At 36.4% G+C, this 15,335-nt stretch overlaps 1 protein-coding gene across 2 annotated transcripts in view; it reads right to left on the minus strand.

The window, feature by feature from the left end:
• Positions 1-15,293, minus strand: part of LOC140155107 (xylosyl- and glucuronyltransferase LARGE1-like) — a 41,880-nt gene extending 26,587 nt beyond the window's left edge. The window contains exons 1-7 of one of the 2 annotated variants that reach the window (XM_072177811.1): positions 15,228-15,293; positions 12,262-12,559; positions 6,198-6,306; positions 4,561-4,708; positions 3,598-3,769; positions 2,890-2,924; positions 2,185-2,280 (exon numbers count right to left, since the gene is read on the minus strand). In XM_072177811.1, the coding sequence (XP_072033912.1) occupies positions 2,185-2,280; positions 2,890-2,924; positions 3,598-3,769; positions 4,561-4,708; positions 6,198-6,306; positions 12,262-12,361 (660 nt within the window). In that variant the 5' untranslated portion in view covers positions 12,362-12,559; positions 15,228-15,293. Of the gene's footprint in view, positions 1-2,184; positions 2,281-2,889; positions 2,925-3,597; positions 3,770-4,560; positions 4,709-6,197; positions 6,307-12,261; positions 12,560-15,133 lie in introns of both variants that reach the window. The other variant, XM_072177810.1, reaches the window with a different exon arrangement.
• Positions 15,294-15,335: the final 42 nt, after the last annotated feature.

The raw sequence follows: 15,335 nt of genomic DNA on the forward strand, positions 1-15,335 counted from the left end.
ATCATATATGGGTCACTCCATATCAAATCAAGGAGGCGCCCACCTGACCCCCTCAGATTTGCTTTATATTTTAGTCATATGTTGTACCTGTAAAAATATTAAAACCTGCAAATTTGAGGTTTGTAGCTCTTACGGATTTTCTGTGGCAGGCATTTAAAGTTGGAGTAGGGAGGTCTAAATTTGGACCTAAAAGTTACCCCTTAAATAAATTTCATCTTTGGGAGTCTGTGCCTTCTTTACAAAAAGAAAGAGAGGTCTGAAACTTTGCATACACACTAACTGCATGCCCAATTTGTCAAAAAATAAAAAATAAAACATTTCTATAATTGCGCGTTGTGTCCCGGGGTCATTAAATATGCAAGAAAAAAATGTAATGTTTGTAAACTGGCAAGTTTAGCCCCCTAAATTCACATTTTTTGTCAGATTAATTATTTTTTGTTGTCACCGATGCTATATATAGGATAAATACAAAAAATACCCAAAAAATTGGGGTCACAACTCATTTACATTTCGAACAGCGCCCTCACGAAGATGAAATTTATTGCAAATTCAACATTTTCAGGGGCCCAAAGTCGATGTGGTCCACCTTCAAAATTTATAAAACATCACTTTTATATAACTACTAGTCTTAAATTACAACTTTGCTAAGTCCCAGTAATTGTATAGGTTGACTTCATATAAAATGACAAGCCCAAAGTTGACCATTTTCTTATGATTGCATGTAGTGCAAAATGTGCCGAATTCGGAAGGCTTGAAAGTCAAATTGGCCACAATATTAAAAATAAATGATTAGATGAGTAGTTATTGGCCCTATTTACTTGTATTTCCATTTCGTTTTCAATATACAGATTTTCTATGGTAGCCATTTAAAGTTGGAGTGCAGCGCCCTCACGAAGATGCTTTGTAAACTGGCAGGTTTAGCCCCCCTAAATTCACATTTTTTGTCAGATTAATTATTTTTTGTTGTCACCGATGCTATATATAGGATAAATACAATGCATACCCAAAAATTGGGGTCACAACTCATTTACATTTCGAACAGCGCCCTCACAAAGATGAAATTTATTGCATATTCAACATTTTCAGGGGCCCAAAGTCGATGTGGTCAACCTTCAAAATTTATAAAACATCACTTTTATATGACTACTAGTCTTAAATTGCAACTTTGCTCAATCCCATTAATTTTATAGATTGACTTCATATAAAACGACAAGCCTAAAGTTGACCGTTTTCTTATGATTGCATGTACTGCAAATGTGCGAATTCGGAAGGTTTAAAAGTCAAAATGGCCACAATATTGAAAATAAATGACTAGATGCATAGCTTTTGGCCCTATTTACTTTTATTTCCATTTTATTTTCAATATTGGGGCCAATTTGACTAAAAAATTCAAGCCTTCCGAATTCGCACATTTGCACTACATGCAATCATAAGAAAATGGTTAACTTTGGGCTTGTCATTTTATATGAAGTCAACCTATACAATTACTGGGACTTAGCAAAGTTGTAATTTAAGACTTGTAGTTATATAAAAGTGATGTTTTATAAACTTTGAAGGTGGACCACATCGACTTTGGGCCCCCCTGAAAATGTTGAATTTGCAATAAATTTCATCTTTGTGAGGGCGCTGTTCGAAATGTAAATGAGTTGTGACCCCAATTTTTTGGGTATGCATTGTATTTATCCTATATATAGCATCGGTGACAACAAAAAATAATTAATCTGACAAAAATGTGAATTTAGGGGGCTAAACTTGCCAGTTTACAAAACATTACATTTTTTCTTGCATATTTAATGAGCCCGTGACACAACGCATAATTACAGAATTTTTTATTTTTTATTTTTTGACAAATTGGGCATGCAGTTAGTGTGTATGCAAAGTTTCAGACCTCTCTTTCTTTTTATAAAGAAGGCACAAACGCCCAAAGATGAAATGTATTTAAAGGGCAACTTTTGGGTCCAAATTTAGACTCCCCTACTCTAACTTTAAATGGCTGCCACAGAAAATCCGTAAGAGCTACAGACCTCAAATTTGCAGGTTTTTAATATTTTTACAGGTACAACATATGACTAAAATATAAATCAAATCTGAGGGGGTCAGGTGGGGCGCCTCCTTGATTTGATATGGAGTGACCCATATGCATAAAATTTAACAGTAAAATTAAACACTGCAACTGTGACTTACCTTATCTAAATCATCTGGCAGGATTTTGGTGACAACAAGCTTCATTAATCCAAATAATCCAGAGTAATGCTTATTAGGAATCCACGATACATCACTCTGTATATACAAAGTAAACATTATATCAATTCCTCTGGTTATACTAGATACCCAAGAATAAACACGAGGACTGCAGGTGGTTCTCATATTTTCCCAATTACATGTCTGCACCTTTGTGATTCAAGCCTCGGTTGTCACTCTCTTTTGTCTCATTTATTGTAATTTAGTACCACTGCAAATTTTTTCACAAAATTCTTGGCCAAACATTTTGATAAGAAAAATTTGGTCAATGGAACAACCAGATTTCCCCTCCGAATTTGCATTGTATCAACTATCACAAATAAAACATTGTTTTCTCACAAGATGATATACATACAGTCTGCTTTCACTAAACTCCATGACATGAATTTTGATACCGCTTTAGCTTTTTTTTTCAAAGTAAATGATGCAAGCCTTCAAGTCACTGACTGCACTGAGTTGAAAACACCTAAGTATCTGATATAAAGACTCAACAACAAAACTACAGGATAACTGCCACCACTAAGAGGTTAGGGTTTAGGGTTAAGATTAATGATATGCTTAGGATTAGGACTTTGAGATATGGATTAGGGTTATGGTTGGAGAAGTGACCACTAATTTTAACTCATTATCTACAAGTGAGATACTTACCTTGTATGTTTCTGCAAGATGGAAACTTACTTTAACTGTACAGAAAAAGAATGGAAAGAATTGTTACTAAAAGAAATATGCAACTGAATATCAGAACACACTGATTAAAGTGAATTGAGTATTCTATTATTTGTTGTGAATGAAAAGGCTAAATGTAACTTGTAACATGTCAATTCCATTATCTTCATATTTGTTATCTTCAATTTTCTTGACTTCTTAGTGTGTGTACATGTAATAGAGGGTATTCAATACGACATCACTCATGACAGAGTCTAACTCATTTAAATAAAATTATGTCCTCTATAAGGTACCACGAGGCTATTCACATGATAACACAGTAAAATAGATGATAGGTATGCATAGTTGTAGAATCAATCTAGAGACCTGTCCCTCTGTCATCTTAAGTTACTTTAGAACTGTCCTCCAACATGGCGTCCATTTAAATTGTTATACCGTTCCGGTTGGTTTATTGCATACACTCTATATGCTAATGCAATTTTAAATTAATTATACATTTTGACTGCTCAGTGCCAGAAGTGTGCAAGTGCAATAGCTGCCCTGTGAATATTTGGCAATTTACACACAGTATATTGTACTCATGTACACATGGCAGCTACACTTGGCAGCTATTGCACTAACCCACTTCTGGCACTGAGCAGTCAATTTGTACATGCCAGCATATTTCTAGAGACAACAAATCCTACTCACCTCCTGGTACATCCCATGTTTTAAACAGTGTTGCCAGAATTAACTGCCCAATTTCATCTGAGATGAAGTGAAAATGTAGTGGATTCTTTCTATAGAACAATATTGACTTGATGAGTGTCACTACTTCCCGGCTAGCATTGACTCCTGCACATACTATGGATATGTGAATGGTCTGTAGGGATAAAGTGGAAAATATGGAAAAAGTTAAATAATAAGCTGTGAAATTAATTATAGCATAACTGGACATGTAACTGGAGCGTGTAAGTAAAACTCTAAATCTCATATCAGCATGGATATGTTATGGTTTAGGCTTAAGTGGGAACATTTAAAGGAGGATTTCGTGGTCCTAGCATCCTCTTTTTATGATATTTTTCAGAAGATATCCACGAAAAAAGCTTATTCCCAAAATGTCAGTTGATTCCGATTTTGCATTTGCGAGTTATGCATGATTTAGTATATTACACTGCTCCATAGGCCACTGTTTTAATTTCGTTCTGGTATACCAGAATGAAATTCAAATTTGGCGATATTTTTGCTAAACGAATTAATACAAGACATAAACATTATGTAACCAGAGGTATCCAGTGGTATAAAAATCTCAACTTTTTTTGAGAAAAGTGGGGGGATGAGGCTGTGGATCACAAATGCCCTTTTAAGATGTCAAGACAGCCAGGCATAATCCTGCCCGGAACTGGTTGTGAGGTCTTTGACATTCACTGCATCTGCTGCACAATGCAGTAATGGAGAGAGCCGATAATAATAATGTGTGATATTTGCCTCTACCAGGAATTGAACCAGGGAACTCTTGCACCAGTGTCAAAGACCTTAGCAACTGTGCCACACTGCTTTCTACACTACTCATCCACACAGGGAATGAAATGACAGTGTACTTACATGTATGCCCTACAATGGCAAAAAGCACCAGATGAATAAGTATGCACATGTAATACTAGTAATACTTACCTCACATTTGGGCACCTGAGGTACTCTACTGCAATCTGAGCCTGTCCTATTAACATCCAAGAAATTGTTTTCTCCAGATGCATTGCTAGTGTCTATTCTTGCATTCTGATAATTCTCATAGGTTTGCTGAAGTTGATTTTGTGATATACTGTAAGGAAAATAGATGGCAAACTGTCATTTTAATATCTGATACATCATGCGAACGAAAGATCTTGCATTTTTAAAGAATTTATCTTTTTAATTTCTAAATGCGCAAGTGCTTTTTAGCGAATGGAAGAGAGAAGATGAACAAAGAAGTTTGCCAAGCACCAGGTTGATGACCGATAGCCACAGGTATTTTGCTGACTCGGCCAGGGTTGTCACCAGGACCAAAAAAGTACTGGTTAAAATATTGAAGGCGAAGCGTAGCGAGCGAAGCTCTCGCGCCTCGCACTATCTTTTTAGTGAACGCTAGGGATCGGGGAATAGGCTTTGAGGGTACCACCCCACTAAAAAAAATTTTCTTGCTCTTTTTATGATGAAATATCATCATCTTCTTCCGGAAATGTAAAAAGAAAAATAATAAAAAAAAAAAATAAAAAAAATTTTTTTAATTTTATTTATTTATTAATTTTTTTGTGAGTGCCGGACGGCCCCGGACAGTGCCGGACAGCCCGTCCGGCGTAGTGACAACCCTGGACTCGGCTAACAAAACCGTACATTTGCATGATCACATCATGTGGGATGCATGCATGCAGAGTGGATAAATCACATAGTATTTTTAAGCATTAAGTACGGTTAGGTTTAATTGTGCATTACTAAACATTTATACATGTAGGTCTAGGGTGAAACTGAGTGAATACATTTGTGCAGGGCTTCAGTGCTCTTGTGATTTGTCCCGGTGATTTGTCCTCTCTGATGGGAAAATCAATTGGAATATCAAATGATTGGGCATAGACACTGATCGTGTCTTCCTGTGATTTATGGTTAGGGTTAAGATTTGGGAGAAGTTAAAGGTTAGGGTTTAACCTGAAACCCTAAGGTCAGAGCAGGATTGTATTGAAGGGATTATCCTGCTTAATTAACAATTAAATAGAGTTAGTTTTAAGGGGGTACTACACCCCTGGCCAATTTTGTGCCTATTTTGCATTTTTTCTCAAAATTATAGCGCATTGGTGACAAGTAAGATATGTATATTATAGGGGCAAGGACTACAACTACTGCACTGAAAATTCAGCAACTCAAGGCAAGTAGTTATTGATTTATTGATCAAATATTGGTTTTCCTCATTTTTGACTGTAACTCCACAACTGTTGTCTGTGTTGAAATAAAATTTCCAGTGCAGTAGTTGTAGTCCTTGCCCCTATAATATACATATCTTACTTGTCACCAATGCGCTATAATTTTTGAGAAAAATGCAAAAATAGGCACAAAATTGGCCAGGGTGTAGTACCCCTTAAGGTGCCGAGTGGAATCTACAGCTATTCAGATTTTTAACAATATGCAGCCTAAAACAAGTCCAAGAGATCAACTCCTTCTAATCCATTATACATGTAAAACAACGTAGACATACATTGTGCCTAGGCAAATCAATATTTGCATCTGTTTTGAAAATAATTTATTTGAAAGTGATACAATTATGAAGCATTGCCATTTACCTTAACTGTCTGCGCAGCATCTGGTTCTCCTGCTCTATCTCACGAACCCTATCAGCCAAAATGGCTTCTCTACTATTGAAACCCAACAAATTTTTATCTTGTAAATTTTCTGGAAAGAAAAGCACAGAAGTATAGTTTTAATAAAGGATTTATGTTAGCTTATTTTCATATTACATTAATACATTACATCATTATCATCATTAATTACCATCTGGTATGAAGAGTTAAGAAATAAAGGGTAATGCATGATCCTTTACACGAAAATAATGTGTCCGAGGCAGTAAAAACGTAAATAATGGGTGAGGCGCAGCCGAACCCATTATCTAAACGTTTTTACTGCCGAGGACACATTATTTGCGTGTAAAGGATCATGCATCACCCTTTATTTCTATTCTATTACCACAAAATAGTGTGATTTAAAGAGAAAATATCAAGTTTTTTGCCCAAATATTTCAAGTTGTTTACCTCAAGGTGGAGCGCATACGCGTAGCCAAAGCGTATGCACATTCCAATAACACAACCTAACATTCCATTCTCCCCTATAAGCAGGTATGCACATACAATAACACACCCCTGACATTCCATTCTCCCCTACATGTACATAAGGTGTGTGTGCTCTGCTGTGCTGTGCGCAGATGATAGAAGAACATAAAGTTCGTTGCCCTTGACACTTTATCGCTAATTAATGGTCTGTCACGTGACGCGTTTCAACAAATCACAGTGCGCGATTTTGAATAATGGGTCGTGGGGTAATAGAATTCAGAATAAAAGGTGATATACATGTATACATCATTTTCAAACTTTTTGCGTAAAGGTCACTACTCACTAACGTCTGACAAAAAGCTAACTTTAAATTGACACCCTATTTAAAAAAATTCATTGTATATTTATGAAACTGTGATAAAAAACAACAGATATCTTTTATTTTGTTCTTATATTTGACAAGTTATATTTGCCTTTATCTCAAATCAAGAAAAATGGCTATATCATTTTTTGCATGACTCTTCATATGATTCCAGAAAAGAGGTGGAATTTTCTAAAATCTTTTTAAATTTTTTTTTTCCAAAGTTAAATCTTCTTTTACCGGAATAATTGATAAATAATTAAAGTGGCTATAAACACTTGAAAAGGTAATTGTTGGATTTTAATAAAAAGATTCAAAAGGCATAATATGATCAAACCGCAAACCACAACATCTTGCAAAATATATAATTCATCAAAAAAGTTCAAACCAGCTTTATTTGAATTCTTGGAAGCCTGCACAGTGTATTTGCAGAAGAGAGGAGGGAGAATAATGCAAAGCTTTGCTGAAAGCAAATTTTGAATTTGGTTAGCCTCTTGATGATACTTGAGATGGTGCCTGACTCTCATAGATGTATAACTTTTGTGTGCAATCAGCTTTGCCTTATCATCCAAGTAGACTTTTCAAGGCAATTGGTCATCCTACAATCCATGCAAGCGCTATCTTTCATTGTGTTGATATCTACTATGTGGCCATGGATAATAGGACATTTTGCAATTCAGTTTATGGTTTTAGGTTGCAAAAATATTTCTGTAATCAAAGTTTTTGGTAAATTTTCAATATACCTATACAACTAAATGTTTTTATAATAATTTCCCATCTAAAATGCTTAAGCTTCCACCACAGGATTGTAACTTTCATTTCAAATACTCTGTATTTAATTGTTTATAATTATATCACTATTAGGTTGAATCTATGGTAAAGGCAAACTGAAGGTTATCTGTAATTTAATGGATTCTTAAATCTGACAATTATTTTATTGCCGGAATGCCCCATCCCTCTTTTCTTGCACCATTGTGATGAACCTTTGACATCTATTTGGGTACCCTTTCAATGTATCTTTAGCATGCAGAAAGAAAGAACAGTCCTTTGATTTTGATTTGTGAAATCTTTATTGAGGGATTTGAACTACTCCAGTTGCTATATGTAGCACTGCTTTCCAAACAGGCCCTCATGCATGAAGTGAAATGAAAAAAGTGAAGTGAATATTTACCAGATTAATCAATAATAATGGGGGAAGAAAATGAATACATTTCAAGTACATAAATCTAATAAAAATATATAAAATAACAATAAATGAATACAAACATAACATAAACAATGTGATTTTTAAAGTGCCTTTTACAAAAGTAGGCAAAGCGCAAAAAAGAAAGAGGACAAGAAAGGAAAAGAGCTAAACAGTGGGAAAGAGGTGAGTTTTAAAGTACAGATTCTTGAAAGTGCTAATAATTTCTTGACCTCGGACAGTGGTAATTCAGAAGCAATGATGCTTGTCTTGAAAAGATAGTTTCAAGGTTTACATGACATGATCATGATGATGGTGGTAAATTATTCCATAAGATTGCAGCTGTTACAATAAATGTACATTTACTGCTATAAGAATTGTATTTAAGCATATACGAATTGTATTTAGGCATGTTTGAAGAATGACTGCTTGTTTTGTGAACATGAGCATAATGAACTAAGTCAGCTGATTACATAAATATTCAAGACACATATTTTTGATACATTTAAAAGTAGGAATACTCGTGTGATTTTATTTGACTTCAATCACCACTCAAAAATAACCCTCTGCTGACAACAAAACCCACAATTAAGAAGGCCTAAAGTAAGCTGAAAATAAGATACATTATTATAAGTAAATTATAATGAAGGAACTTGATATAGGATTAATACGAGTCATTATAATCACAGCATCTTCAATTTCTTGCATGGTTGGCGGCTTTTCCATTCCAGTTTTGCTTGATGGTTTTACAAGGTTATCCAAGACATTTGGTGCAGTGCTAGAGGGTCGGTTAAGGAGATCCTGAAAATGTTCCTGCCATCTGATCTTGAAGTCTATGAAGAATGGTAAAGCTCATGGAATGGACGGAATTCCCTCTGAGGTGTACAAGTTTGGCGGGCCTTGCATCATCCAAGCTCTGTGCAGTTTTTTCCAAAACTGCTGGGGTGCAGCTGAACTGCCCCAAGAATTTAAGGATGCAATGATTATCACCATTTTTAAGAAGGGTGACCGCACTCAGTGTGGTAACTATCGAGGGATATCCCTGCTCTCAACTGCTGGTAAAGTTCTTGCAAAGATTCTCCTAGCCAGATTACAACAAGTTGCCAGTAAGATACTACCTGAAAGCCAATGTGGGTTCAGAGCCAGTCGATCCACAACTGATCCAATCTTCACCCTGCGCCAGCTTCAGGAGAAATCAATAGAACAGCAAAGACCACTTTACATGGTCTTCATCGACTTCACCAAAGCATTTGACACCATCGATAGAGAATTACTTTGGAAACTACTGGAGCATTATGGCTGTCCAGACATCTTTGTCAAGATCATTCGTGAATTCCATGATGGAATGCAGGCAACTGTTCTAGTTGATGGTGATACAACTGAGTCCTTCCCGGTTTGTCATGGTGTTAAGCAGGGATGTGTGTTGGCACCAACCTTGTTTGGTCTCTACCTGGCAGCTGTTTTGGAAATGTCATCTGACAACCTATCAGATGGTCAGCATGGAGTTTTCCTCCGTTCTAGGACAGATGGCAAACTCTTCAATCTAGCCCGCCTACGTGCCAAGACCCGATGTCAAGAAGTCTGTGTGCAAGAGCTTCTATATGCTGATGACACCGCCCTGGTAGCTCAATCCATTGAAGACCTGCAGAACATGTTGGACTGTTTTGTGACTGCATCAGTTGCATTTGGCCTTACAATCAACATCAGTAAAACTGAGGTCATTTACCAACCTGCTCCTGGAACTCAGCACCAAGATCCTGATCTCTACATACATGGGGAACCTGTCAAATCGGTCACCAATTTCACCTACCTGGGGAGTGTGATTTCCATGGACAATTCCGTCGATCTGGAGATCACAAGACGAATTCAGAGTGCCACCAGTGCCTTTGGATCTCTGGAAAAAAGAGTTTGGTCCCAGCGTTGTATAAGACTTGCGACCAAATGTAAACTGTATCGCGTGTTTGTCCTACCCTGCCTGCTGTATTCTACTGAGACCTACACACTCTATCGGAGACACATCAAGAAGTTAACTTCCATTCAACTTCGCCACCTAAGATGTATCATGGGAATAACATGGCAGGACCGAGTCCCTAATGGAGAGGTGCTTCAGAGAGCCGAAATGGAGAGCGTAGAAGCCGTCCTAGTGAAAAGCCAACTGCGCTGGGCCGGTCATGTCGTGAGGATGCCTGATGAAAGACTACCAAAAGCTGTGATGTATGCTGAACTCACAGAAGGAAAGAGAAAACGTGGTGGACAGAAACTTCGGTATAGAGATGTTGTGAAGCGTCATCTGAAGACAGCTGACATGGATGTTGATACATGGGAGATGAAAGCTAGTGACCGGGTCAATTGGAGGAAGAAGATCCACGATGCTGGGAAAACAGTGGAGCGGAAGCGAAAGGAGAAGTACCTTGAAGGATGGAGAAAGAGACATCCATCAACTTCGACAACTGAGCCAGGGGCGTAGCCAGCTTTCTTGGTCAGGGGGGGCAAGATAAATTTTTGGGGGCACAGACGAAAAAAATTGCAGTTGCATCATACAATACATAGAGACTGTATGTCTTGAGCTTCCCGAAAAGGGCCTTATTGGGATGATGTGCTGCGTAAGCGCTAAAAAAAATGGTATTTTACACTATTTTCGCCCATTATCCGGCTAAAAAGGGCTTTGTTGTTACAATGTGCGCGCGTAGCGCGGAAAAAATTTGTATTTGACACTATTTTGGCCCTGAATTTTGCTAGAAAAGGGGGCTCCTTGCCCTTTTTCTTTTCCTTTGCCCTCTTGATTTTCTCTTTCATTTTTTGTCAGAGGGGCACTTTTTCTTTCATTTTTTTGTTAGGGTGCACTCTGCCCCACCTGCCCCCCCCCCGCTGGCTACGCTACTGAACTGAGCCTTCATCGAACTCGATGGGCAGCCGATGATGATATAATCACAATATGAAGAACACTTGATTCAAGAGTAGAGTGTACTTAAAAGTAAAATGTACATCAAATATATTATTGCAATTTGATCCTACATGTACTTTCAAGTGTTTTCAGCTTACATTTTGTTTTGGTCCTGTTTATCATTCATTGCCCAAGTTTTATTTTCCAATCAAAACATAGAAATTTTTTCAGGGTATATAATCAAAAAAACCATAAAGGATGGGTAATTTTTCAAATTCAAGAGACAGAGAAATATACATAATGTGCAGTGATCGTCAAAAACTTCTGAATACAGGCTAATGGCTGATTTGTATCATGCTAGTATGTAACCCTATCAATCTTATCATTATTTCAGCATCCACAGGCCACCCCATATGTGAATTTGGAGATTTGGCAATCTTTGAAATTGGCATTTAAGGTGAATAAATTTCAAAATTATATTGAAATCATACAAAAACAAACTTGTACATTGTATGTACATGCTGCTGACACTGGTTTTAGTTATGTTGGGTTAGAAAATACTCTTTCATTTTCAATCCTAGATTTTTTGCTTTTCAAGAAGATGATATGACTGTGAATATCAATTGGAAATGTCAGTGATATTTTAAATGAGGTTTTACGTATACATGTACAAAAATAGAGTTCCATACATGTACATTTGTATAGCACAAAACAAATAAACACAAGGGGATGAATGCTATAAGTGGAAGTTAAGTTTTTTAAATCCACCATAAGTTAAAACATTAAGTGTGCTAATAACAAAGTGGGGGGGGGGGGAGAGGTCTGATTTCATGGAACAACTTACTCAGTGTTTAATTTAAAGACACATCCCTCCTCGCTCCACCTACATGGGTATTTTTCTCCCAACAGCATTTTGCACAGGATCATTTGGGATACAAAATTTCATCCTGTTTTCATTGGCATGATTGGGTCATTTGGGTACATACATATGTAAAATATGTATACAATGGACAATGCACAGATTGCTGGCTTTGCTCACCACATGATTGGTAAAATGTAGACCAATGTACGTATACATTTGTAAAATGTACACTTTCACAGCCACCTTCAATTTAAGATGACAAAAGTAATAAATACACAATTTCCTACTTACCATGACGACTTAAACTTAAATAGAGCAGAATGACAACAGGAATAGCTGTGATCACCAGCAAGGACAGTATAGTTCTCTTATGCATCCGAACAACCATCATATTGGTGAGTCCTAACTTCTTATCTCATCATAGTCTACAAATGATCACCTTGCTTTCATAATAATTATATAGTTCAAATAGTCATGTTGTCAGTTTATGGTGTTAGATGCACACTGTATTGAAAGTTTGTTTATTTCAGTCCTGACTTCATCTGATGATCCTGATAGCTTGATCCATTTTCTTTATAAACTGGTATCTCTAATGGACATGAAGAAGAGAACATAAACATTAATTAAAATATTAAAATATATGGAAAGTACTTGATGATGTCACTGTCACAAAGCAAACAAACAAGATATGTAAACAAAACAATAATTGAAGACCAAATTATGAAGACAAATTTGCGTATGACATCCTGTCAACCACATCAAAAATACTGTACTGCGCAGGTCAGCAACCAATCATGTTGTGCCTTTGCCCAGACGTCAGACGCAAACTAGTCTTTTTAATTCTATTAATTTTAATTATATACAGTATGTACATGTAGCTCAGTCCCTGGGCCTTGATATGAATCCTCAATAAAGTTGTATAAACAACAGATCCTACGCTTGAAATTGCAATTATTAAAAGGGCATTTTGTGATCCACAGCCTCATCCCCCCACTTTTTTCAAAAAATGTTGAGATTTTTATACTACCAGTACTTGAAACCTCTGGCTACATAATGTTTATGTACCAAATATTTCTTGCAGATTAATTCGTTTAGCATAAATATTGTCAAATTTGAATTTTGTTCTGGCAGTATGCGCATGCATCATCACAATTTCCATTGTTTTTTGACTGGCAGTATGCGTTCCCATCATATTTTGTTCAAGGCTCGTGTTTTTAAAACTCCCGTCACATCACAATAAGGCTATTGAACAGTGTAGTGGTTGCATGGGGTTCACTCAAGCATATCGATACACCAGTCCCTTGCCTTTGTTGATAAACATTGAGGTCAACTATACGTTATTTCATATACATATTTGTGCAAGCACTAAAACATCACTTGATTTCAACATAGTCATGTACTCGGTTGGAGAGCTGGTCAGGTTAAAGGTAAATGATTTTAGTGCCATACATTGCAGGAAACGTAGCTTTTATACCAAAAATTTTAAAACCAGGTTTTAACAGGCACCTGTGGATTAGTTTGATGAACAATTTAGAGAGATCGAGTGCATTTGCAAATATCATACCGAAAATGTTTTTAGTTTGTGCTGCGAACTACAATGAATCCATGAATGATACAAAAATGATACGGTATGTTATTTAGGTATAAAAGGTGAATTCAAATTTGTCATCAAACTACATCATTTTATATATCAAATTAAAGCCCTTGAGTAACAATTTTATTATAGCGATTTCTGATTGTTCAGCCAACATTTCATGCATCAATTGCAAAACAAAACAGCATAGTCTCATGATCAGCTTTTCTATGGTTTATTAAAATCCCTCAAAAATTAGGCCTATATGTGCGATTGAGCCCACCACTCAATTTTGGAGCCCACCACTCAGCTGCAATTTTAGCACTGGAGCCCACCACTCAGAGCCAGAGGCCAAAATTGCACCATTTGATTGAATTAGTCAAGAATTGTGTCCATTTTAGCAAAAAATTGGCAAATATGCAAAATTTTCATCAATCAAATGCCACCCAGCTCTAAAAATATTTTTTAATTTTGACTTTCTTCAATTTTCTTTTCATCCTGACAGTTTGCTCGCTTCAAACTTCAATAGCAAATTTGTATTATGTCCTACTAAGGTTTGGCTTTTGTACCTACTTCTTCTTCCTATATATGTGCTGCAAGCCTTAAAGGAGTATTTCGTGATCCTAGCATCCTCTTTTTATGACATTTTTCAGTACATATCCACGAAAAAGCATATTCCCAAAATTTCAGTTGATTCCGATTTTGCGTTTATGCGAGTTATGCATGATTATGTGTATTACACTGCTCCATAGACAATACATTGTAATTTCGTTCTGGTGCACCAAAACGAAATTCAAATTTCGCGATATCTTTGCTAAACGAATTAATCTGCAAGAAATATTTTGTACATAAACATTATGTAGCCAGAGTTAGAGAGTATTCCAGTGATATAAAAATCTCAACTTTTTTTGAGAAAAGTGGGGGGATGAGGCTGTGGATCACGAAATGCCCTTTTAATTTTAATGATTACAAATTTACAATGAATTATAGTAAGAATTCCAATTGAATGAACGCAGCTTTCAACTGCTGTACTCGATCCAACCGCGATCGTATATCGCGTATTTCAAACTACAACGCGAGCGCACGACCTTGGATACAATGCTAACCAATCATGAGTGTGTTGGCATGGTTAGATTCGCTTTAGTTACTCACGCACAGTCGCACACGCTGGCGTACATCGCACAGTGTACGCAAATGTTCGTCACGCTATTGAAAGCTGCGTTCATTCAATTGGAATTCCCACTATAGTTACATTTAATATATAAAATTATAGGAAAGTCACATCACATTCTGTCATTCATTCACATACATAAAAATGATAAATTCATGTTTTTATGTCATGTATGTTATTATTTTAAATATGCCTATATACCTTCTCTACAAAGCAAACTGCGAATAGTCATAGACTTTACACATTATAGCTCTTTAACTGAGCATTTCTCTATGCAGAGCTAATGAACCGTAAAATTGGTAAATAGTAAGCTTGGGCGCATTGCAATGAATGAATGATCATTCACATTTCATCAACGCCATTTATAAAATTTCAATGCTACAAATCATAACATACAATACGGCCAAAGTGTAACTCACCTATGGACATTCAGGTTTGTTTCGTGAGACTCAATTCATTGTTACCAGCTTCTTCCTTTCGGCAAATAAGAATAACAAATTCATATATATTTACCTTGGCTTTTTGTTTGTCTTTTTGCAAGCACTTTCTGACCGATCGTTGTCCCTTGTTGACCTCAGGCCGGAAGTAGCAAATATGTTAACAAAAATGGAAATTCGACAA

This window comes from Amphiura filiformis, chromosome 6 (genome assembly GCF_039555335.1).
Source record: "Amphiura filiformis chromosome 6, Afil_fr2py, whole genome shotgun sequence".
NCBI lineage: Eukaryota > Metazoa > Echinodermata > Ophiuroidea > Amphilepidida > Amphiuridae > Amphiura > Amphiura filiformis.